Genomic DNA, 23,586 nt, shown 5'->3' on the forward strand with positions numbered 1-23,586 from the left:
AGTTCTTCTGTGGGATTTGACCAGACAGGATAGCCTTCGCTCCCCACGGCCATTGATGAACATTGGGTGATCATGACTGTTGCCGATTCACCAGTTGTCCTTCCTTGGACCATTCGTGGTAGGTATTAGCAACTGCATACTGAAAACATCCCACACGACCTGCCGTGTTAAACGTCAAAAACGGACTGCTCACTTGCTGCCTCATATCCCATCCCTTGACAGGTGCCATTGTAATGAGATAACATTTTATTCACTTTCTTGTCAGTGGTTTTAATGGTGTGCTTGATCCATGTACATCAAATACTGTTTTATTATTTTAGTAAATTAATTTGCCACTAAATTCTTAATACAAAATATTAATAACAGTGCTACTGGTATATAAAGAATATGCAGTCAACTGTCATTTCACAATAAGATGCAGTTTCTCTGCAGCCTCGGTGAGACAGGACGCGGTAATGCTCTCTTCACATGACATTCCTGTTGTTGCCATGGGGATGCTTATTTCCCACAATCTAATTGAAACCATAAACAAGCATTTAGTGCTTTCCAATGTCAACTGAAATAAGATAATAGTGAGATAAAAACTCCTTTCTAACCAATTTCCAGCCTTTTAGAACAAAACGTGTTAAGCATTTGAATACTTGCGACATATTTAAATAACCTCCAATATTACACTACAACAACATTCCTGGCGCACAAAATCCACCAAAAATTAAACATCCCACCTTTATGCAGTTATGGCTTCTATAGGTTATCTCCTGTATTGAACCACTCTTGCAGAACAAAAAGACATAAAACTCAAAAATGTGGTAGGACTTGCATGTTGTAATTTGGCTTTTTTGCGAGTTGCGTGCCCCTGTAATATGGTTTTGATGAGATTACAGTCAAATACATTACAAAGAAACAGAAGCTACTATTTGCAGGTTTGTACCAAAAATGCTCATTCAGGCACTTGTACTTTCCCATCTTGATTACTGTAACCTCCTTCCTAATAGTATCTACAGCCTGCTCTAAATACAGCTGCAAAAACTACAAGTTCATCATCTCGTTCTATTCAAAATCCCCAGCTGTCCCCTATTAAATGTTGCATTATTTATGCTATTATCTGTCATTCATGGCTCTTTACTCCCTTTTCATCAGCTTACACTCTCTCATAATACCCTTTTGCTTGCTCTTTACTGTGGCTGAAAATACATTATACCCCCAATGCTTATGCCCTCCTAGTGCACCACAAGCTGAACGAGGCAGTACGAGGAGCATAGAAACACCTGCTTTGCACTTTGGCCCTTGTGGCATTTTAATGCATGCAAACAGGTCTGACGAGAAACCATTGTTTCTAGAGTTACCGTACACATTGGCATTTGTACCTGTAATGTGGTAGCAATACTTGTTAATTTTTTTGCTTTTAAATGCCTACAGTGATCACTAGTAAAAATGCATATCAAACGCCTTTCATATACGCTTTTACTAGCTTTAAAACTTAAACTGCCAGTGGGTGTGCCAGCAGATACCTAGATAGTTTTGGCATAGACACCTATTCCTTCACTATAAATGATGTAGTTTACGTGGGTGGAATGGTCATTTGTTCCTTAGCTGAAGTGACATAAAATCATACAAATAGATCACATTGCCATCCTTTTAAACAATTTATCTACAAATTCTCAAACGGCACAAGCAGAGTTTGTAGAACGGATGTAAATCAGTGTAAACAGCGTTCGCTTCTGTCACATACATGAATATGGGTGTATTATAGGTTTTATCACAAGTGTTTTCACTTATGAGTTTGGCTGCATTATATGTCCAGTGAGTTATAAAGTGAAGTCCTACTTTATTCCACTCTTGTTCTGTATGCATGTCAATACATTATACACTAGAATATATTGATATATCTATATAGAACGTCATGTATACATACAGAAAGGAAATTCTGCTCTAGTATCCTGTTCCTTTTGCAAACAGTGATACATTTGGCTCCTTTACATCTGAATCTTCAGCTTCTTTTCCTCTGGCATCACTCATATTAGAGTGGAAGAGACACTATCCTGCTGCTTTTATGTAATGTATTTGATTAAATTTTAATGTGCTGCTGTTGTACTTGTTGTCAATAACAGCTGTACCTTTTCATCATCTTCATCACACCAGTTTCTTTCTTTTCAACTCCTAGACAACATGCTCTCTGCTGCTTGGCTCTTCCTGCAGCACTGGAAAGAAAGCCTGCTAGCCCTTCAATAAATTATAACCCAACACACCTGAATGCTGCAGCCTTTTCTCTCTGACCTTGCACACACATTAGGCAAATACAGAACTATTGTGTTTGTAATTCAGCTAGGATGCACAATCACCTTTCAAATAAACATAACAATGTGTACTTTAGTAGCACCAAGCCTAGAAAAGTTTAGCACCTGGATGAGTCATGGTTCAGCTAATATTTGTTTCTTCTTGCAGTGTGGCAGAAAGAAAAATCAAGTATGAAGTTCATTGCTTAAAGAGAGACATGGGCTCTTTTCATCATCCAACATGCTTGGGGAAATGCATTTTATAGGTTAGGTGCTTCCCATGCACTTTACATGCGTTGTTTTTTTACCAACATAATTGATTAGCACCCATCAGGTCATGATGCTATTTTTTTAAAAACAAAATATGGTGATAATGAGCCATTAAGAACCATTCATCCTATTTAAATGAAAAGCATATTAACAGGAGAAAGGTGTCCATGAGCTCTCAGTGTTTGGCTTCCCAGTTCCCTCACTTCTCTTCCTCACATCATGACACTGCTCCATCACATGCAGCCATGTCCTCTAACATTAAATGAGTGGACAGGTTACTGCCCCACACAAGATCAGCACACTCATCTCATGCTTCTGTGAACATTCAAATAATCTGATTGGCTACAGTGTTCTAGCCCCACCTACTTAAAAAAAAAACAGGGCAGCATAAAAGGGGAGGAAATGAGACCGACACATTAATGCTCATCTTTCTTTGCTAGCCAAGCAACATGTCTACTAGCATTTTCAACACAAGATCTACAATGTATGGCAAAAAAAAAAAAAAAAAAAGTTATCCACTGTTGTCCTGTGTAAAATAGTAATATACAAATCAAGATTATGCGCAGTACCAAAGTGTTATCCATCACATTATAACCCTAATAATTTCTCCGTCAGATCACTATAATATTTACTAAACAAAATGCATATCTATTAGACGTTGTTTATAGAATTTGTATGTAATTAGTATATTCATCTATTTATGGACCAAGCAATGTTTTCTTTCTTGCACTTTAGCACATTTTATGTTTAGGGGAATATCCAATTAGCCAGAATGGTAGCACAGGCAGCACACCTCTTCCCATAGAGGTGAGGAGAGATCCGCAATGTTGAGGTACCGGAGTACCTGCAAATTTGCACAGCCATGAAGTTCGGAGGAACAATGCGGCGTAAAAACGGGTTTTCTCTTACTTTTACAAAGTTCTGTGGCACTGAATGCATGTTTTAGTTTATGCCAGTGTCTTACACATAATTATATATACACACACACGCAAAGATAATAACACTGCAGTTCATAAGAGTAGTAAGCGACTCGTAGTCATTACTGTAAGCAGAAATCATTAGTTCAATTAATGTCGATTAGCCACAACATTAAAACCACTGACAAGTAAAGTGAACATTGATTACAATGACATCTGTCAAGGGCTGGGATATATTAGGCAGCAAGTTAACAGTCAGTTCATGAAGTTAATGTGTTGGAAGCAGGAAAGATCAGCAAGCGTAAGGCTCTGAGCAAGGGCCAAATTGTAACAGCTAGACGAATAGGTTAGAGCATCTCAAATCCTGCAGGTCCTGTGGGGTGTTTCCTATATGTAGAGGTTAGTACCTACCAAAAATGTTCCAAGGAAGGACAACTGGTGAACTGGTAACAGTGTCATGAACCGCCAAGGCTCACTGATGTGTTTGGGGAGCGAAGGCTAGCTGTGAAAGGCGTCAGTACACACTGTACATCACAGCTGACTGTGTAGCTGCAGACCAGTCACTGTGCTCATACTGACCCATGTCCACTGCCAAAAGCGCCTACATTGGGCACATGAGTGCCAGAATTGGACCATGGAGCAATGCAAGAAGGTGGCCTAGGCTAATGAATCATGTTTTCTTTTACATTATGTGGACGACCGGGTGCATGTGCATCGTTTACCTGGGGAAGAGATGGCAGCACAATGCACTGCATGGGAAGAAGACAAGCCAGCGGAGAAGGTGTGATGCTCTTTGCAATGTTCTGCTGGGAACCCTTGGGTCCTGGCATTCAGGTGGATGTTACTTTGACACGTACCACCAACCTTAACATTGTTGCAGATCAAGTACATGCCTTCATGGCAATGGTATACCCTGATGGCAGTGGCGTCCTGCTGAAAGAGAACACTCACCGCCATACTGCAAAAATTGTTCAGGAATGGTATGAGAACATGACAGAGCCATGAAGGGCCCATCTCACAACTTACAGGGCTTAAAGGATCTGCTGCTAACATCTTGGTGCCAGATACCACAGGACATCTTCAGAGGTCTTGTGGAGTTCATGCCTCGAGGGGTTAGAGCTGTTTTGGCAGCACAAGGGGGACCTACACAATATTAGGCAGGTGGTTTTACTATTGTGTCTGATTGCACGTGAATTGAAGGGATTTGTATACACCAAACACCAGGCTTCTGTGGCAATTGGGGCATTAGCATAACAAGTTTGAATGAACACTCACTAGAGGATGAATAGTATGGTAACACGAATACATACATATATACACATACAAAAAATACAAATAAAACCTTGACGATCCATAGATCTGCCATTGTAATTCACTGGTAAAGCCACCTGCCACCCGGCAGCTTCCAGCCATCAATTCCCAGAATGAACACGCCCGCCCCCAGAGTGGCTCCTAATATCTCAGGTCAAGGGTCAAATTTCCATGAGCTACAATGTCCTCTTATCCACATGTAATTAGAAAAGAACAAAAGAAAGGGCTATAACAAGTACATGCTATAATCCACATTTTGTGAGAAATGAGGGACAGGCTGGCTAGGGTTATATTAAATACCTCGTTTCACCACAGCTGGAATTTGCATTTTTTCATTCATTCTTAATCAGAATATGTAAAATGCATCCAAAAGCTGCATGGACATGCAAAAGGTGAGTTTTTTTAAAATTGTTTTTATACTTTTAATTCTTTTATCACTTGAATGAGAATAGATGAAAATATTTAACATGCTACATTGGAAATAAGGCAACACAATACACTGTCAATATATACAGGGGAACTGTGCATTAAAAGTCAATGTATCCTTTCTATCCTTCAGCATATAATCACCTAGTTTTCATGCGCCCAAACACCAAGGAAGCCAGATAAAAAGCATACTGTTCACTGTACTACTCAGTTGTGCCGACCTTCCAATCAAAACGTTGCCAGTTCTCCACTGAGTAGGTCGATTATATCTTATAAGTTTATGCCCAGGACTTTATCCATTTACAAATCTGTCATTTAGTAAGTTTTATTACATTCTTATAAGAAGTGGATATAGATATATCTATCTATCACAAATGAACAAACATGACTCATGTGCCGACAGCTTGATGTATCTCTGGACTTAAAGTAGAAATCATAAGATAAACCATCTCTTACCATGTGGCACGATTGTCTGTATGGGCTTAGTAGATCGTACATTCCATATGGTCAGAGTGCCATCTGAATGACTGCAGATGAACTGCTTTCCTTCATGGTGCCAAGCAACAGAATGGATGGCCTATTAATTATAAAAACAAAAAATACCAAGTAGGAGTATTAGATTTTATAATATATACACACACTATATGCACAGCCCTCATCACAGATCTAATAATATGAAGGCAGTGATTCGAGTGGGAAGACTTATCAACAGACGCAATCAAAATGTTCTGGCCTTTAGATCGCAATGCAGCATGAAATGATTTCAAGTAGTACAACTATTTTAAATTTTTTGTCAGAAATAAACCATTTTATAACTTCGCAACTTAAAGAGAGTCCTACAAAACATATAGATTCTAAAATGCAATACTTAAGTGATCATACAAAGCATCATCTAATAAATTCACCCAGCCCCCTCTACATACAGCTAAAATTGGCAAGTGAATGCAGTGTCAGCCCTTTAATGACCGTTTCCTGATCAGTGTAAAATGAGGTTAAATATCTTCATAATAAACAGCTCCATAACTACTCCAAAAACAAAAATGTTTAGGTTATCCAAATTTAAAACTAATAGAGACTTGATATATTTTCAACAATTTGTGAGCAACCAAACTAGTATGTGATCACTCAATGCAGTAACCACTGTTGATTTATTTTGGTTGTGTTTCTATAATTTAGCATAGAAAAAAACAAAAAACAAAAAAAACGGCACCACACTGATGATTAAGAAATTGCAATAATTAAATTGCCAAAGTAGGCTATATATTTTTTTTTTATAGATCTAAGAAAAACCATACATAAACCCCCCCCCCCCCCCCCCAAAATAACAAGACAGCTTCAGAATTTTTGCAATCTAAAGGTTTATTTTTAATATTAGTAGCAGCTAGTAACCAAGTGGGATTAAACCATCTGTGGAAATTGTAGTAATGGTTTCAGATGGAGGCTAAAAAACATTAGGAAAAGTTAAGTCAGTGGGGAGTGGGCTAATGACAGATGTACATGTCGTCTCCTCACATGACCTTTCTGCGCGGTTACTTAACAGACGGAGTATTAGCTGCCAGATGTTAATCCACCAATTGGCATTTTCTGCTTAAAGGGGTTATCTTCTAAGCAGTAAGTATTCTGTGTTAAGACTGGATACACTGCATGATAGCTAAGATTCGCAGAGAATGCTGTTCAGCGAATTTCATTTAATAGTAATTGTTAGGAACGTTATAGTAAAACAGAAGAAAGGCTGGGCAATCACGAGAGCTGCAAATATATATTAATTGAGAAATCACAAATAGCAAATTGTATGTAGTACAAGATAATGTCATTACAACATAGTCTAACTGTCTTTATATTGTGATGATTAATATGCATATTTCAGCCTTACTGAAAGGTGTTTGGTAAAAACAGTGCATGATAAATTCTCTCATGAATACATTTTTTTTTTATTTACAAAACACACCAATTTGAAGGATAAACACCCTAAAAAATGTTTTCCCCTTCCTATCCCCACAGATTATATACCACTACTGCGGTTAGCAGTGCTGGGGCAATGGGTTTGAATAAAACCCAGGTCTTCTGTGTGGAGTTTGTATGTCCTCCCTATATTTCACCACTTTTCAGCTCTGGAGACTCCTGGCAATCCCTGAATCAAGGGTATGTGCTATTATCGACAGCACAATATATATGATCGACGCTTGTGCTCTCAATTCCTGTTTGACATCATGCAGCGGTAACAACTTTATATTTAGGGGAAACTGCCCATTAAATAGACATGCCTAGCAAACCAATCCTCTACCACTAATCGTAATTCCTGCAAAACTAATAACTGACCTCTCTTTCTTAAGATACTAAAACCACCATCTGCTGTTTTGCACAAGGCTTAGACTAAAAATATATTAAGAAATAAATATGATGCATCACAGTGTTAAAGTTATACTGCATAATATAATAGTAACAAGTCAGGCACACTTAGACAGCTGGGCCTTACAGGTATGAAAGAAAATATTCTTGGCAATGCTTTATGCATCACTTTACTTTCTTTTTATCAGGGAACAAATATTATTGCACCTAGTCTCAAGGAGCAAATGAGGGGAAACAAAAAAAAAATCAGAGCCACAGGAAAGGTATGGCAAGACGTGTAGACTTCTGTATTGTGCTTCTCTGGATTGTGACTGACATCTATCTCTGTATTTAGGTCAGGACTACTAGACTAAGTCTGGGTACACACTACGGTGTTTTCAGCAGATTATTGGGCCGATAAGCAACAGTTCGGCTCGATATGCATTCGTGCGTACACTGCAACAATGAGCAATTATCTTTAAAAATCAAATGCAACGATACGATGAGCTTTGGAAACAACTAAAAATCTTGTTCAACAATGGAACAAGGTCGTTCCAATCCCGCAGCGTGTACGTACTCATGATCAGCATCTATAATTTACAGAGTCATGATCTTTTCAGTCGATGGTTATGACTGATGGAGCATAGATCTGAAGGTAAATCATCTAAAAAGTGTACAGTGTGTACACATGAATCGGCATGCTGATCGAGACTTTTTCCCCCCAGTCGTTGGTAAAATTGTTATAGATAACCCAATTTCTGTAATGTGTACCCAGCCGAAGCTTGCACTACTGACCTTAACCAGAATAAACAAGAACAAAGTAAATACACAGATTTGAGTGGTAATGAACATCTTGATTAGAATTCAGGCACCATTATCGCCACAGGAAGCCATATTATGCTCTAAATAAGAGTTCTACCAATTTACATACCTCGTCATAGGTGTATCTGTAGTCTGCTTTCTTTGACTTAAGGTCCCATAACACTACTGTACCACTTTCATAACCAATTAGGAGCTGAAAGACAAAACTATAATAATAAATATCTTATTGAAACAGTGGTCACTTTTTCTCCACAATCAATGTGGGTCATGTAGGTTTTTGTTTAATTTTATAAAGATACATTTCGCACATCTTGGAGATGTATTGTAGCACCATCCATTGTTGTATAGATTGCGATTTTGAGGACCATCAATACTGCATTCACTGCTGGACAAAATACCATAGGCACTTGCACAATTGCCTTTGAATATGTACCATACAAGTAGTTCGTAGCAGCAAAACGCCAGCCCTCAGGAAATTTGTCTGGGCTGGAGAAATTAACTTTCAACTTCAGATAATTTGGTAGTTAATCGGATATCAAAATGTCTACTATAGTAAGGTTAGATTATCAGGAGTCGCTTATGTGATAGCCAAAAACTGTCTTTAAAGTCACTTCGACCATGAAAATATTTCACTCTATTCTGTCTAGTACAGGAGAGTTTATATGCTAAATTTTTACTGCCCACTCCCCAAACATCGTACAATGCACCCAATATTATAGCCAATGGCAGCAACCTGACCTTGCCCCAAATTGTTCTATTGTGAAAGTATCATAAATGGAAATTACAGGTGGTCTTTGGGAGGAAATAGGGGCCAGAGACAAGTACAAATGTTCTATAGTTAGTGTTTCTATAAAGGTGTTAATAACCTGCTTACAGAAGATATCATTGATATTGTTTGTCTATTTAAGATGTTAAAAAGGATAAACATACAAAATATTTAAACAAAAAGAAAGACCAAACCTTTAATTCTGCTCATAGATGACACTAAGGATGTAACACTATATAGTTTGTCCCCATGGCAGGGTGGAGGGTGTTGCTATGTCAGCCATCTGTTCCCAGAGCCCAAGCTCCACTCCTCTGAGGATGCGCACAGTTGGCACATGCTCCGTGAAGCAGAGTTTGGGCTTTCAATTCCACAATTAAAAGCCGAAAGGGGCTTACTGTGCATGCGCCAGCCCCCACGCATGCTCAAAAGAGTAGATGAACTGGAATTGCTGGGCACCACTCACATCTGTCCCCATCATCATAGCACCATCTCCAACATCTCCCGTTCTACAACTGCATGGCACTACAAATGCACTGCTGGCTCCACTAATAGGGGTGTCAGCGATTCCTGCTGACAACATATCACACCAATTTAGAACACCACTCCGACTCAAAGGGGTAAATTTATCAAGCTGTGAGCTTGATGGGTGAAAAGTGGAGATGCTGCCTATAGCAAACAGATTCTAGCCATTTAGTACATTCTACAAAATGACAGCTAGAATCCGACTGGTTGCTATAGACATCTCCAATTTTTCAAACCTGCATCTTGATAAATTTACCCCAAAATGTTGTTCCCAAATCGTTATTTGTGGCATGGTGTCAGACATTTTGAAGCTAATCAAACCTTTACAGTGCAAGTAGAAACACAGTTTGTTCATTTTGAAAAAAACGCTTCAAGTAAAAAAAAAATAAAAAAAAAATAGTATTAAATACTGATTTTACAACTTGAAGTACAACTGTACAGTGCAATCTGCTCAGAACATTTACAACAGATTATAATTCCACTTCATAGAAAAGCGATATATGCATACAACCCAAAAAAAGACGACGTGCTTATGTGCTATTACAATACAATGTTCCCTATGAGACAGGGAAAAGGCGGCAGAAAAGGTTTTTCCATCAGCTGCTTTTGAGTGAACGGTCAAAATGTGCACAATCATATCAGTGAATAGCAGATGTTCAAATTACACTGTGAAAGGCTTTAATTTCTATTTAGTGTAGAGAATGTAGTGCTTGCATTGTTATTCACAACTGACGTCAGCATGGAGGAATATGGAGGATTTTAATTTTGCCAAAAATGTGAATTACAATATTAGATGAGAGATGTGAATCCAATGGCACTTCAGCAGTGAGCATTCTAGCAGACCTAGTTCACTAACAGCTGGACTGCTTATGGGTTTAAAGGCCATGTCTAAGTTTTGTTGACTTTGTTTAACGAAAATATATCCAAAGGGTCACTCGTTAATAGAAGCCATTCACAAGCTGTTCTAGTTTATGAGATAACCATTAAGTAGAGTGTAAGCTCTTATGACAGGGCCCTCATCCCTCCTGTATCTATACCAATTCTTGTGCTCCAACCTCACTATAAATGCTATGTCTGGAGCTCTTAGCGTTTTGGTATTTCTTGTTTATTTTTCTGTACTGTTTTACCCTGTAGAGTTCTATCTGTATCATGTACAGTGCTGTGAAGACCTGGGGGTAAATGTATCAATCTGCGGGTTCTTCAACACCCGCATGTTCAGCCTCTTCCGCGATTAAATTTCAAGCGGCGCTGCATTGTAAAGGGAAGTTAACCCTTTACAATGCAGCGCCGCTTGAAATTTAATCGCGGAAGAGGCTGAACATGCGGGTGTTGAAGAACCCGCAGATTGATACATTTACCCCCTGGTGGCACCTTATAAAATGATAATAATCCAGTCTTCCTTTATGATTCAGACTTCTCTCTCCTTGTAACCGCTATATTTCATCTGCATACACCCCATCTCCATTGCCCATTTATTTTTTTAAACAGGGCTATTTTAACGCTGAAATGAATGTATTTTTCATATAATGCATATTTGAAAATATGTGTCATCCTTTTATAATTTCAAGTCAGAATAGTTTTTGTAACTTAAATGCTGCAGGCATCTGAGGAAAAATTTCTGAAAAATATCTTCCTGAATAGCTATTTAATAAACATACAGCTAAACTCGTGTAAGGCGAGTATGTTCTTGCACACAAAATCGTAAAAAAGTGTATAATCTGGTATGTCAAGTGCTGTTTTATTAAGGCATAGTGATGTCAGTTAGTACTGTCCCTATAAAGAGAGTTACAGGTGCCTCAGCTTTGCATCATAACATGTACGGCATGAGGAGTGAAAACTGGCTGACTGGACACCGTCCATTTGGATATTCTTATGTTCTGTTACATAGGATGTTAAAGAGACACAAAAAGTAATCCTAGAAATTTTTTTATTCTCTCTTTAATTAACTTGAACACTCCTGCACAGAACCTATACATTATGCTTTCTTCTCAGAATATTAAAAAAAAAAAAAAAAAAAAAAAAAAAAAAAGATGTATATAGTACTTTATCCTTATATATTTAGCGAAGTTGTAAATGTGTATAACAGTTATGGTTTTTTTCAGCTTTGTAGGACGACAGCTGTCCAAATCATACTGTCAGAAGTTGAAATGCATAATGTAGGTTCACATTTCACAGAAACACAAACAATTCAGACTGTTCGCAGATGGAAACAAACTATTAGTGTAATACATAAGTAGCTTCTGATATGGTTATAAAGAATGAAATGTTAATCAAGAGTGACTGATTCACTTTAATTATTGTAGTGCCTCTCAAAACAGTAAACTCATGCCCTGGAGCAGTCCCTGATATTTTTGGCGCTCTCAATATTTGTTGGTTCAGAAAAATAGTGAGCCTATATTTTTGAGGGGTGGTCGCAGCAGATACTAGTATGATTTTGGCTATGGCCATGTTGGATCAATGATATGGTGAATTTTGTCCCATTTTTTGCCCTGGAAGGTTTGTATGGAGAGGGATATGAGCAGCTCTGATTTCATTTATTCAGAGTATGGAAAAAAGTGGTTTCTTTAAAAAATTTGCGATTTTAAACGCTGACCTGTCTGGCAAGGAAAGAATAGTATCATCAAATAAATAATCTGTCTGTTATATGGCCTGTGTCATTTTATTTTTCTATAAACAAGAATATACCTATAAATAAAAGAAAAACATTAACACATACCTTGCCTTCATCCATTGGATTATCACTTATGTGGACAACTGGTCCTGGATGTGATTTGGATGACCTGAAAAAAATATATATATAAAAAAAAGGTAAGAGAAACAAGTAAACAGGGGAAAATAATTGTAATGGCCTGTGCTTATATATAAAACCAAAATGTTTTTAAAAATCATCAATTAAGCATTTATAATCCACAAGTGATGTAATATGTATAAACTCCAGTGAAACAAAGAATGCGGTCATCATTTTAATGTTTACTGTAAGATAGTACAGATATTAAAAGTTACCTTGGATTTCAATGATCTGTATCAGAGCATTCAGCCTACGTCCTTGTGATTTTAATGGTCACACAACTTCTGTGACTTCTATATAGTTTACAGTATGGAATTCATTGTCCCAATACTTTAGGATATAGCCATTCCATTTAATTTTTTGTAATCAAATAGATTTTTGGGGCAGATTCAATTAGCCTCAATGTTCCTGAAAACACCACTGCCGCACTTTATTACAGTTTATGTTCAAAAGTAATATTTACTTTTGCCCGTACCTCTATGGGGCGCGAGCAAAAGTGAGCGGTACGTTCACTTTTGCTCGCGCCCCATAGAGGTGTGAGCAAAAGCATTACTTTTTACCATATGCATTCCATACTGTAAGCATTACTTTTTACCATTACTTTTAATATATAAACTGTATACTGTTTACCTTTCACCTAAAAAAAACAAAACAAAAAACAAACAGCATAGTGTCTTGCAGCCGTTCTGCTACACTATGCGGCGATGTTGTTTATAATTGAATCTGCCCCTTATGTTAAGTGTTCATAATTACATATTGCTGTTTTTTTTTTATCATCTTTTTATAGTTTAGTTTGCCTACATGTCAGTTCAAGGCTGTTTAAGCCTTGTTCACATTCCAATACAGGCTCACAATAACACAAAATCTGTCCACCTGTATTTACAAAAAATATGTTTCAATTTATTGTTTATACCATGCGAAAGAGGGACTTCACTCAAAACACGTTGGATATCAGTGTATATAAATAGTTTATAGGATAAGTATTTTAGTCCAAGTCTGGGCATTTAAGTACTTTATAAAAAGTTACCGACATTAAAACAATATTTTTACTCATAGTAACTTCTATATAAAATGGTCTAAAATATTTTTTAGGGGTTGGTAATCATAGATGGCACCAGAGATGGGTTAATTTGTGTTGAGACACAATAAATACCCTGCACAATCCCAAATCTGGTGTTAGGATATGTATACTATAAGATCGTCCGGAATAGGTCATTTATGCTGATCTCTATTGATTTTTACAATAATCATGTTTATTTATTACCATCCGTAAATTTGGTAATGGTCGGCAACAAGAGTGATCGTACCCCTGAAGAGCTAGCCATGCAGCATTTTTTATTTTACCTGTGTATTTGGCACTGTGTTGATTTGTGTTCTGTATATAGCTTGCAGAAACACAGGTGCAAAAATATTTTACAGCTACTCATTTGTATATATTGTTAGGAAAACACCTTAAGGAACACAGAATCCCGTTACTGTTTATTGCTAGCAATGCTGCCAGTGCAGTAAAGTGTGTTAAACTAGAGCTTATGTAAACAATCTACAGGCGGTTACATATGCATTTTCACCACAGGGAGGGGGGAATGGAAGAAACAATTCTTCCTGTTATGACACATCAGAAAAGATATGGCAGCATTCACAAAACCTCCTGCTGTTATGAAAACAAGTACTGGTAACTGTTGCGCAAAAAAACCCAAACATAAAAACACAGTTTGCTACACAAAGTCCTAAAAATAGAAATCCCCAGAAATTACACTAAAGCTCAGGTGATGGAAAATGTTCCCTCTTTTGTAGACTATAAGGACATTAGAAATAACAATGAGTTAGATGACCACATAAAGATCATGGAACTCGATGTCTAATAATTACTGAAAAAATAAAAAAAACAACAAAGAAGCAGCATACGGATACAAATATATAAAACAGACACAAAGAATCATACATCTCAAATAACCTAGCGCTGGTAAGAGGAATACTGTACTTTGACAATTCTGGGGTATGTAAAACACTTGGACATTGCCTGGGTCAGCGAGTAGTTCAAAGAAAATGAAAAGCCATAACGCATCCACAGCAGATATTGCTTAATCGTTCGCAACTACTAATAGAAACTGCTGAAAATGTAAAGAAAGAGCATAATGGGTGCATATATTATATTGAAGAATCAGACAAAATTATTGTGGTGATAAAGCATAGATCTACTGCGTATGAGAGATCCAAAGCATTGAGAAACAATGCAAATACTTAGAGTTTGCCTAAGTTGGGAAGTATGTTCAACACGGACATAGGGTACATAAAGCATGATGTGTGTACCCCAAAAGTGTCATTACACTATTATAATTACACCCATAAAAGTGGATCGGGTTCTTATGGAGCCATGATTATAGAGGATCCCTGTAGGTATATTGCTTGCACCCCAATGCAGGCAAGCTGTCGGAATAATGAATATTGTTGTGTATAATAAACTTTCCATTTTTCGCACAGATTTCATAATCTGCATGCTTTGGGCCACCCAGTATGAAAGAGCATGCATAGGTCTCAGACATTCATTATTTAATTACATTAAATAGTTCTAATGATGCTGAAATTGTTCTACTTCAAGACCCATTTATAAAACCAAACATTAAAAAAGGTCTGGTGTACTGGGTAATTCCTTGTAACTTAATGTGCTTTTTGGATTGCTGACGCATTTCATTCAGAGCTTGTCTATATATAATTTTCTTGATGTTCTGTTTCATATTAACGGCTGTTGAATCAAGCAAAAATAAGCATGCTTGTCCTATCTGTTTAGGCCGCAATTTCGAGTTTGTCATTGTCACAACACATTCTATTTTCCTTGCAGACCCTGCTGGATACATATCACTTGGTCATCTATTTCTGCTTAAGAAAAGCTTGACAAGCAACAAAAAACTGTTGTAGCATATCAGAAAAGAACTTGAGGGCATTACAGAGGCAGCTTCTTTTTTTTCTCTTTACTTTGAACAGAACATAAATCCAGAAAATAACAAAAACCCCAATAAAAATAGTGAGCGTTAACATATTTCCACCTATGTATTTTGCCAGCAAATGGAAATTTGCTTAAAGTAGCAATCCCAAGAAAAAGCCTGGTATGTTATTTTTGTTTGTTTTAACCTAAATCACTGTGGAAGGCTATAAGAATGATGCTGGTATTTACAATTTCCTTTTTTTTAAGGCTGCTATTAATGGATTTTTGATTCCGGACTACCGTTGCAACCAGCCACAAATCATATAACGTAGGGAACAGAGATGCTTTGCAACAATGCTTTGAGCTCTGTCTGCACTGTGACATCCTCCTTTACCTCCCCCAGTCTGCCATCGCATGACATGCAGAGACATGTGAGCCTGTGTAGCAGACTGACTGGTTGGCAAACAAAAATGGCTGCCAGGTAGTATTTGAAATGGAGATGATTTGTAGAAGGATCGCTAAGAACAATCAGATGCATGCTTAAAAAGGTAATTTACTTGAAATTTTAAAAAAAAATAAATTTGATACATCTATGTTTATCACCAGTATTCTAGATGACCACCTTAATAAATTTTACTCTATATGGCATCTATGACTTATTATGAGGCTGCTTATTAGCGATATGATAGGCTGCAGCTTTGTGTGTTGACCGGACCGATCTGGACAACCTCTTACACCCCCTTCCTTTTCCTTACTAATTTTCCTCTCTACCCGATCATTTTTTTATTTTTTTTTTTTTTAAAGTTAACTGGTTCTTCATAAAGGTTTACGGATTTCGTATGTTTGCTGTCAACGTCTCCATATACCATACTCTGTACAGCCCTGTACAGAGAACTCACATCAGTCCCCTGTCTCATTGGAGCTTGACGTCTACAATTCCCTAACACAGACACAGACCTACAGAGACCAAGTTCAATTTAATAGTAGCCAATTTACCTACTAGTATGTTTTTTTGGGAGTTCTCCTTTCCCTATTCCCCTTTGTTTCCCTTTGTTCCCACGCCCCTTTCCTCCCACTACATTTCAGATTTTGTTTTTCTTTGTATGAATTTTAAAAAACAAACAAGCCAAGAACACATCTGTGTGGGACTGCTGCTTTAAGTTGCAACAGTAAGGGTCAAAAACTGCAGCCCTGTGGTGCAAATGTAGCTTTGTCACACCCTATGTGTGACAAATAGTTTTATTCACATGTAAAGATGATTGAGGCAGTGATTTTGTTAAATATTGCCCCTTTTGATAAGGAGCTCACCAGAGTCCCTTACTTAATGCAGACTAGGTGCACAAAATTAGAACTTTTGTGCTGCCCGTAGCTACAATGTTTCTCTCTCCACAAAGGCTCTGGAATTTAAAATTGTTTTTAATGGAACACCGTATGCAACAATCCATGTATATAGCAAATATCATCATCTATTTGTTTATATGGCGCCACTAATCCTGATGCATGTATACAAAACACTGTCTTGATCTCCCCTTAGTCATAACCGATCTGACATAAATGAGACTAGCGGTATTTTAAAAGAAAAAAAATAAAATAACTTGAGATTAGGGAGGTGGTTCCAAAGTGATAAACAGGATCTTGAAGAAAAATTTCTAGGAAGTGCATTCCCATCTGGGCCCATAATTAGTTGTGCAGAGTGCTGACAGACACTTCCCACAGTGTAACGTGAATGTGTCCTTGATAAGACGGAAGTCTAAGATGCATTAAATACACTACACAGGTTTTGTGGTTCGTACATGACCCTCTGTCTATTTTTAACTAAGGTTATAGTAAATCCTGATTTATTCCAATAAAAACTATGAAAAATCAAATGCATACCTGGGGGTAAATGTATCCAGGTGAGAGTTTCTGGCAGGTCTGAAAATTGGAGATGTTGCCTATAGCAACCAGATTCTAGTTATCATTTAGTACATTCTACAAAATGAAAGAAAATCTAATTGGATGTTATAGGTGTCATCTTCACTTTTCAAACCTGCCGGAAACTCGCACCTTGATACATTTGCCCCCTAGTGTTTTATACAGACTGGCTCCATTAATACATAACATTTAGGTAAAAACAATAGAAATTAAACACTAAAAAGTAATGGTCAGTGAGAATGGTCAGTGATTTATCATCATTGTGAACGGAATGCAATCCTGCAAGTGCACTTCTCCCTCCCTGTGTACACTGGACTTCATCACATATAGATGCACAGTAAATATGTGGATAACACCTTGTTTTAATATCCCAATTGTTGTGCAATCACTGATAAATGATTCCAATGACAGGAGTGAGTTTTTTTTGTACTTGAAATTATAAATTGACAGAACCGTATGTAAAATGAAAGTTTCATCTTGCCCAATAGCAAATACTGCTGCATTTTAAAGGAAACAGAATTAAAGATTATAAAAGCTATAAAAACTATTAAGATGTGTTGCCTTCCCAAAAAACCTTATTATAAGTATTTCCTTGGCTGACCACTCAATCTGCTGACAAGAGAATATAAAAATCACAGCAGCTTAACTCCCTCTGCCTATATCTATGCCCTTGGCTATGCAATGCAGTCAACTACTAATGAGTGAGGCTTAAATGAATTATCCATACCTAGCATGACAGGTTGCCTGTATCCTAAGGGAGACAATGTACTGGAATACTTATGTTATTATGGAAGATGGAACACATTCCCACTGGACAGTGATCAGCAGCAACACATGTATCCATTAAGTATGGATTTCAGCACTAATACTGATATATTATATTTTGGCAATATTCCATGATTTGCTTTTAGGACTTATTTTGACAAGTTTAATAAACTCTATTTGCATACCATTATATTCCACAGCCCTGTATGTTGGAGGAACATATATGTATGAATCCTGCAGCCCATTCTGCATGTCTGCATATGGCAAGCAACGTATAGCCAGAGTGTACTTATAACCATATTCAAAATGGAAACATTTAAGATCCACTTATATTTGAATACGGACAAACATTCATCTAAGGGCCTGATTCATCTTCAAACAAAATGTGAACGCGACTTGCGCTTAAAAAACTGAATTTGTTTAAAGATGAATCAGGCTCTTCATATTAAATACCATGTGTTTCATGTATTAAATACCATCTTACAGTATTTTTAAGTAGGTTGTACAGTGATCGCTGTAAAAAAAAATAAAAATAAAAAAATAAAAAAATCGAATGACCGATCATTTTGCATTAAGAGCAGTGACAGCATTTTGATAAAAAGCACAAGTCTCACTGTGACTCAGTAGCTAGAAACACTAGAAAAAGTTGATGTTAATAAAAGTAATGATAGGTATAATTGTTTATTACAGACATAATTAAAATTAATAAATTTGCTATGGGCAGACTTACAATATGGTTTAACAGAAAGCATTATTGTAATAAAGTAGGTTTATTAATTTATATACTCAATTAAAATGTTCAAATATCAATAATTACATGGTAATGTGTGTTATAATAATTTTGTAGTTATGTTTATTATAACAGTTTATGGCATCAATTTCTTAATTAACTGCATGACGTATTTTGCATAATTGTTTATATTGGTTACACATGGGCACTGTATTATATAAATGGGTGTTGTCATATCATGTATTTTATGCCTTGGAGAGTTCAGAGTGCGAAAACCAGTTCCATCTTAACATGGCCTCAAACAATTGTGTTTTACTATAAATATAGTCCTCATCTGATGCTGTACCTTGTGTAGTGAACTTATTTGCCATATAATAAAAACTGTTTCGCTTGATCATGTATTGGAAAGGTGACATACGTTTACTGAGTAAGTGTGGGCAGGATTGTTTGTGACGGGGCAGTGCTATGATGTGAGAGGACTGGGTGGATGAAAGGAGAAAGCACAAATAGTTCAGGTCCCTCCAGGTGTGCTACAAAGCATAGGCTGTGCATACAGGTAGAGCAAGTTCAGAGGTACTGTAAGCACGGTGCTGTGCGTGTATGAAAGAGTAACAAACTATATTAAATCTATTGTGACAAATCCCACCCCAACTGGCCAGTATAATTTATTGCCTAAACTCCTAGGAGAGCACTATGGGTATCACAATCACCTTAATCCACCATTGCCCTTCAAATGTCACATTTCAGCTGACTTCTGTTTCCATGACTATGTAGTTTTAATTGCTACACCAGCTTGCAGCCAATCCAATCATCTGAACATTAAGCACAACACAGCAGTTATAGGAGTCTCCGGTGAATTTGATGGAGGAAGATTGTGATGCCAAATGCAAATCAAATCTACATGAAAAGAAATTCTCACTATCAATGTGTCAGGTACAATTCAAGATGTGTTTATAATCAAATTCAGAGGACCACTTATCTGTAAGGGGGGAGATTCAATTCCCCAATTCCCAGTGTTTGCACATTCGTGTTCGTACAGTAATTTCAACGCTGATTTTTGCTCGCGAAATCAGTGTTAAAATTACTGTACTACAGGACTGATGTGCATTTTTTTTTTTTTTTTTTTTAAGAACTCGGGGAATTGGATCTCCACCCAACAGGGTATTCAATTGGCTGCATTACTGCCGAATGTAAGTGGGCCTGCGTCTATTACCGTAGTAACGGTAGTTGTCCAGAATGCTTTGCACAAACTCTTCACCTCCTGATTGGCTGTTCGTGCTGTGCCCTGCCTGCATAGGCAGAGATCACACAATGAGAAAGCCAGCTGCTCCCATTCAGTCTTATTCTCTGCAGAGAATAAACGATAATAGGAGCAGGAGGCTGGAGCCGAAGGTGAAGGCTCATCTGTTGCTCGCGACTGTTCTCACTGAGAAATAGACCAGACATATTGGGCCAGATACATTAAGGCATGCAAAACAAACTTAAGTTTGCATTAAAAACACAAACAAAAAAAGCAGACATGTAAAATTGGGCATACGTACATTCAAATTCAACCACGTATGCTCAACTATGTATGGACTTGGAGCAACAAATAAATCAAAGTTCCACAGACCATCTAAATCACTGAAGGGCATGTTTAAACCAGTACAAGCTGAAATAGGTTGTGTGGGAGGAACATGCACATGGGTCATTTTACACAGCAAAAGTATTTGCATTATATTTAGGCTTGTCAGTATTTTCTTTAAAAATCGGGGAAATAACTAGTTGTGCTGCAACATGGGGTGCACAGATGTCATTCCATGAGGCAAAAAGAAATCAATGTTTTATTTTGAAACATCTAAAATAAATTAATTTCATACTGCAAAAGCCACATATACCAGTCATTGTTGATTCATATTTGTTTTTAACTCCTATATATTTTGTGATGTACCCTTATAATTTCTGCTGCTCAGCCATGCACCATGAAAGCATGTTCTGCTCCATTGTGTTAACGGCCTTAAATCAGCACACACACAATGGAGACACCCAACAGACTTCCAGTGCATCCACATGTGGACTACACAAACAAGCAAATATTTCCCTCCCCCCCCCCCCCCCAGCTTACTTCTTTCCCACTATTGGGACTAGGATGTGGAATATTGAATTTGGGGAAATGAATGGACATTATAGGACATTGATATATGAACAGTAAAAAATATTAACAGCAAAATATTTGTGGCAAAAGGATTAAGGACTCTTATTTATTTATTTATATAGCACTAACCACTGTATGCAGCATTGTTCAGAGAATATAAATGTTGCAGCCATGAGAATTGTAATGGAATCTTTGATACATACACACAAACAAACAAGCTACTTAAACACCTTTATAAAACAGGCAAAGACAGTAAAGGAAACAAAGTAAATTATACAATCTATGCTAAACCGCTTCATACTCTGTAAGATTATTGAAGATTATGTTATTGAGCATATATAATCTCTTGAATGAAACGTGCAATATTTCCCGATATACCGTAAGTATTACTGTCCCTGTGATGTGTTGCGTCTCTAAGCGTACATAAGTATCGGTTTGAGGCTTGAAGGGAATTATATGTACTATGTTGATGATTGCAAGTCCCACGTTTAGAATATCTGCTATGTTGTGCTTATGAATAGCATGTAGTGATGCATACAGCTAATGTAAAGAATTCAGAGCAGAAAAGGAATTAGTATAGGAAGTATTAAACTGGAAACTGCTCTAGTGAGTGGTTAATATTAAATTGTTATAAGAAATAAGCCCATTAGTCACCTCATTTCAATTTGTGGGACAGTCTGAAAAATTCTAATGTACTTCAATTGAAGAGCGCTGATATTGAGAGTTTTGGATATTTGTCCAAATAGCTGCTGTTGGAGTTTTGAAAAAGCAAGCTCTATTTTCCAAAAGCAAGCTTTCCATTTTGCTCACAGAAATGGATGGTCTCAATATGGAGTGTTTACATGCTGTGCTTTAAAAGCGGCCAATGTAATCTCATCCTCAATATTTGGCACAATATGAAACGAGGCTGAAATTTTCTTGTTTGCACAACATATGAAGTTCTTTTATAGGTCTTATTTTTCAACAACACTAAACTTCCTGCTTGTAAATATCAAATAATGTGTTCTCTAACTGAGAAAACCGGTATTGCAAATACTTTTTATGCAATCATCTAGATGTGACTGTAGTAAGTAAAGATATTTCTCTTTGGATTTTTCTTACAGCTACTTACTTGGATGATGATAGGTAGTTCATTACCGTCATCCTATCGAAAGATATACATTTAAACTTTAGGTCATGCACATTTGTACACAGCATATGAACCCATTTTTTATATAATCCAGCACCCAAGAGATAAATCACATTTGATCACTACAGACAACCCAAAATATAATTCACAAGCAATAATTTAGGTTGTCAAAGCAAAAATACAAGTCAAGAGATGAATAAGACACAGAACTGCATATCTTGAAACCGATGGTCATAATATACACACACACTGCATACTTGCCAACTTTCTAAAGTTGGTTTCCGGGAGCCTACCGGGGGGTGGTGGGCGTGATGGGGGTGGGGCTCCAAAATTCCCGTCATTTTGGACTCGCCTCCATGACGTAAACTTATCATTTTAAAGCAGGGGCGGGGCCAAAACGCTGCGATTCCCGGTGAATCGCAATGTTTTGGACCGGATTCTGCGGAAGTGGGCAGATGCGGGAGATAGTCTCATGGACTCCCGGGAGAGTGTGGCACACGCGGAATGCGGGAGTCTCCCGGACATTCCGGGAGAGTTGGCAAGTATGATACACATAGCGGTCAAAGTGGCCTGGTATACAGTTGTATGCCATATTGCCACTTCTGACTTCCTGTAAAACTATCAAATTTGTTTCACTTACATTTTCCATACCACCACTTCTAAATTTCCATTTCGACCACTGTATGTACTCGTGTATGTGTATAATATATTGAGCTGATTAATTGTTGTATTGAGTTTACCTCATTTAGAGTCTTTTTACTAGAACAAGTTTACTTTGGTTTTTGTTTCCACTCATGCAAAGAAACCACCAATAAAAAAAATTCTTGCAAGATCAAACAAACATGACCGAGTCCAGTTAGGGGACATTTTTCATTTTTATATGGTATGATGGTAATTACTTGCATTTACAGATGAGGTAAAATAAAATGCCATCCACAGATGCTATGGAACAGGGTCCAAAGCGGCCAAACCATTGAGGAGAGTGGCATATTACTTCTATATCTTAGGGATCATGCACAACAGTGTAAAGAGCGGGGGAGGGTGGCATCAGCCTCTGAGCTAGTACAAGCTGCCCTTTTGCATCTGGTGGCCAAGAGGAGATTGGCAGAGGATGCTCCCTGGCCGCTCTGTTTAGGTTTCTGACATGTGCAGTAGATCGCTCCTAGCATATTGATAGGTGGCTATCATTGGCCATTAACCAGAGTGGTGGGAGGTCTCCATCCACTAAATGAGTGGTAGATGCACCAGAGTGCAAAAAGCTGTCACATCTTCACTAGCGTACCAGTAGGCGGCAAGAGACTGAAGCAATTCATTTTGGTCACCACAAAGAATGGAGGGGTGGGGCTGCATTAAACGCAAAAGAGCTCTGGGGTTCTGGAGCAGTAATCACTAGCAGTCATGTTTTGGCTAGTGATCAGAAAGAACGCTCTATTGTATTGAAGTCACTAGCATGCTCTCTGTTGTATTTAGGTCACTACAGTAGTCATTAAATTGAATAAGAGTCAGATGGGGTGGGTAGGTGTTGCATTTGATTATAGCTATTTAACACATTACATATATTTCAC

At 37.5% G+C, this 23,586-nt stretch overlaps 1 protein-coding gene across 6 annotated transcripts in view; it reads right to left on the reverse strand.

The window, feature by feature from the left end:
- Nucleotides 1-23,586, reverse strand: part of STXBP5 (syntaxin binding protein 5) — a 248,540-nt gene that overhangs the window by 78,388 nt on the left and 146,566 nt on the right. For all 6 annotated transcript variants that reach the window (XM_075203587.1, XM_075203588.1, XM_075203586.1 and 3 more), the window contains 3 exons: nt 12,355-12,418; nt 8,460-8,543; nt 5,657-5,777 (listed from right to left, as the gene is read on the reverse strand). In XM_075203587.1, the coding sequence (XP_075059688.1) occupies nt 5,657-5,777; nt 8,460-8,543; nt 12,355-12,418 (269 nt within the window). The remainder of the gene's footprint in view (nt 1-5,656; nt 5,778-8,459; nt 8,544-12,354; nt 12,419-23,586) is intronic.

This window comes from Mixophyes fleayi, chromosome 3, assembly GCF_038048845.1.
Source record: "Mixophyes fleayi isolate aMixFle1 chromosome 3, aMixFle1.hap1, whole genome shotgun sequence".
Lineage (NCBI taxonomy): Eukaryota > Metazoa > Chordata > Amphibia > Anura > Limnodynastidae > Mixophyes > Mixophyes fleayi.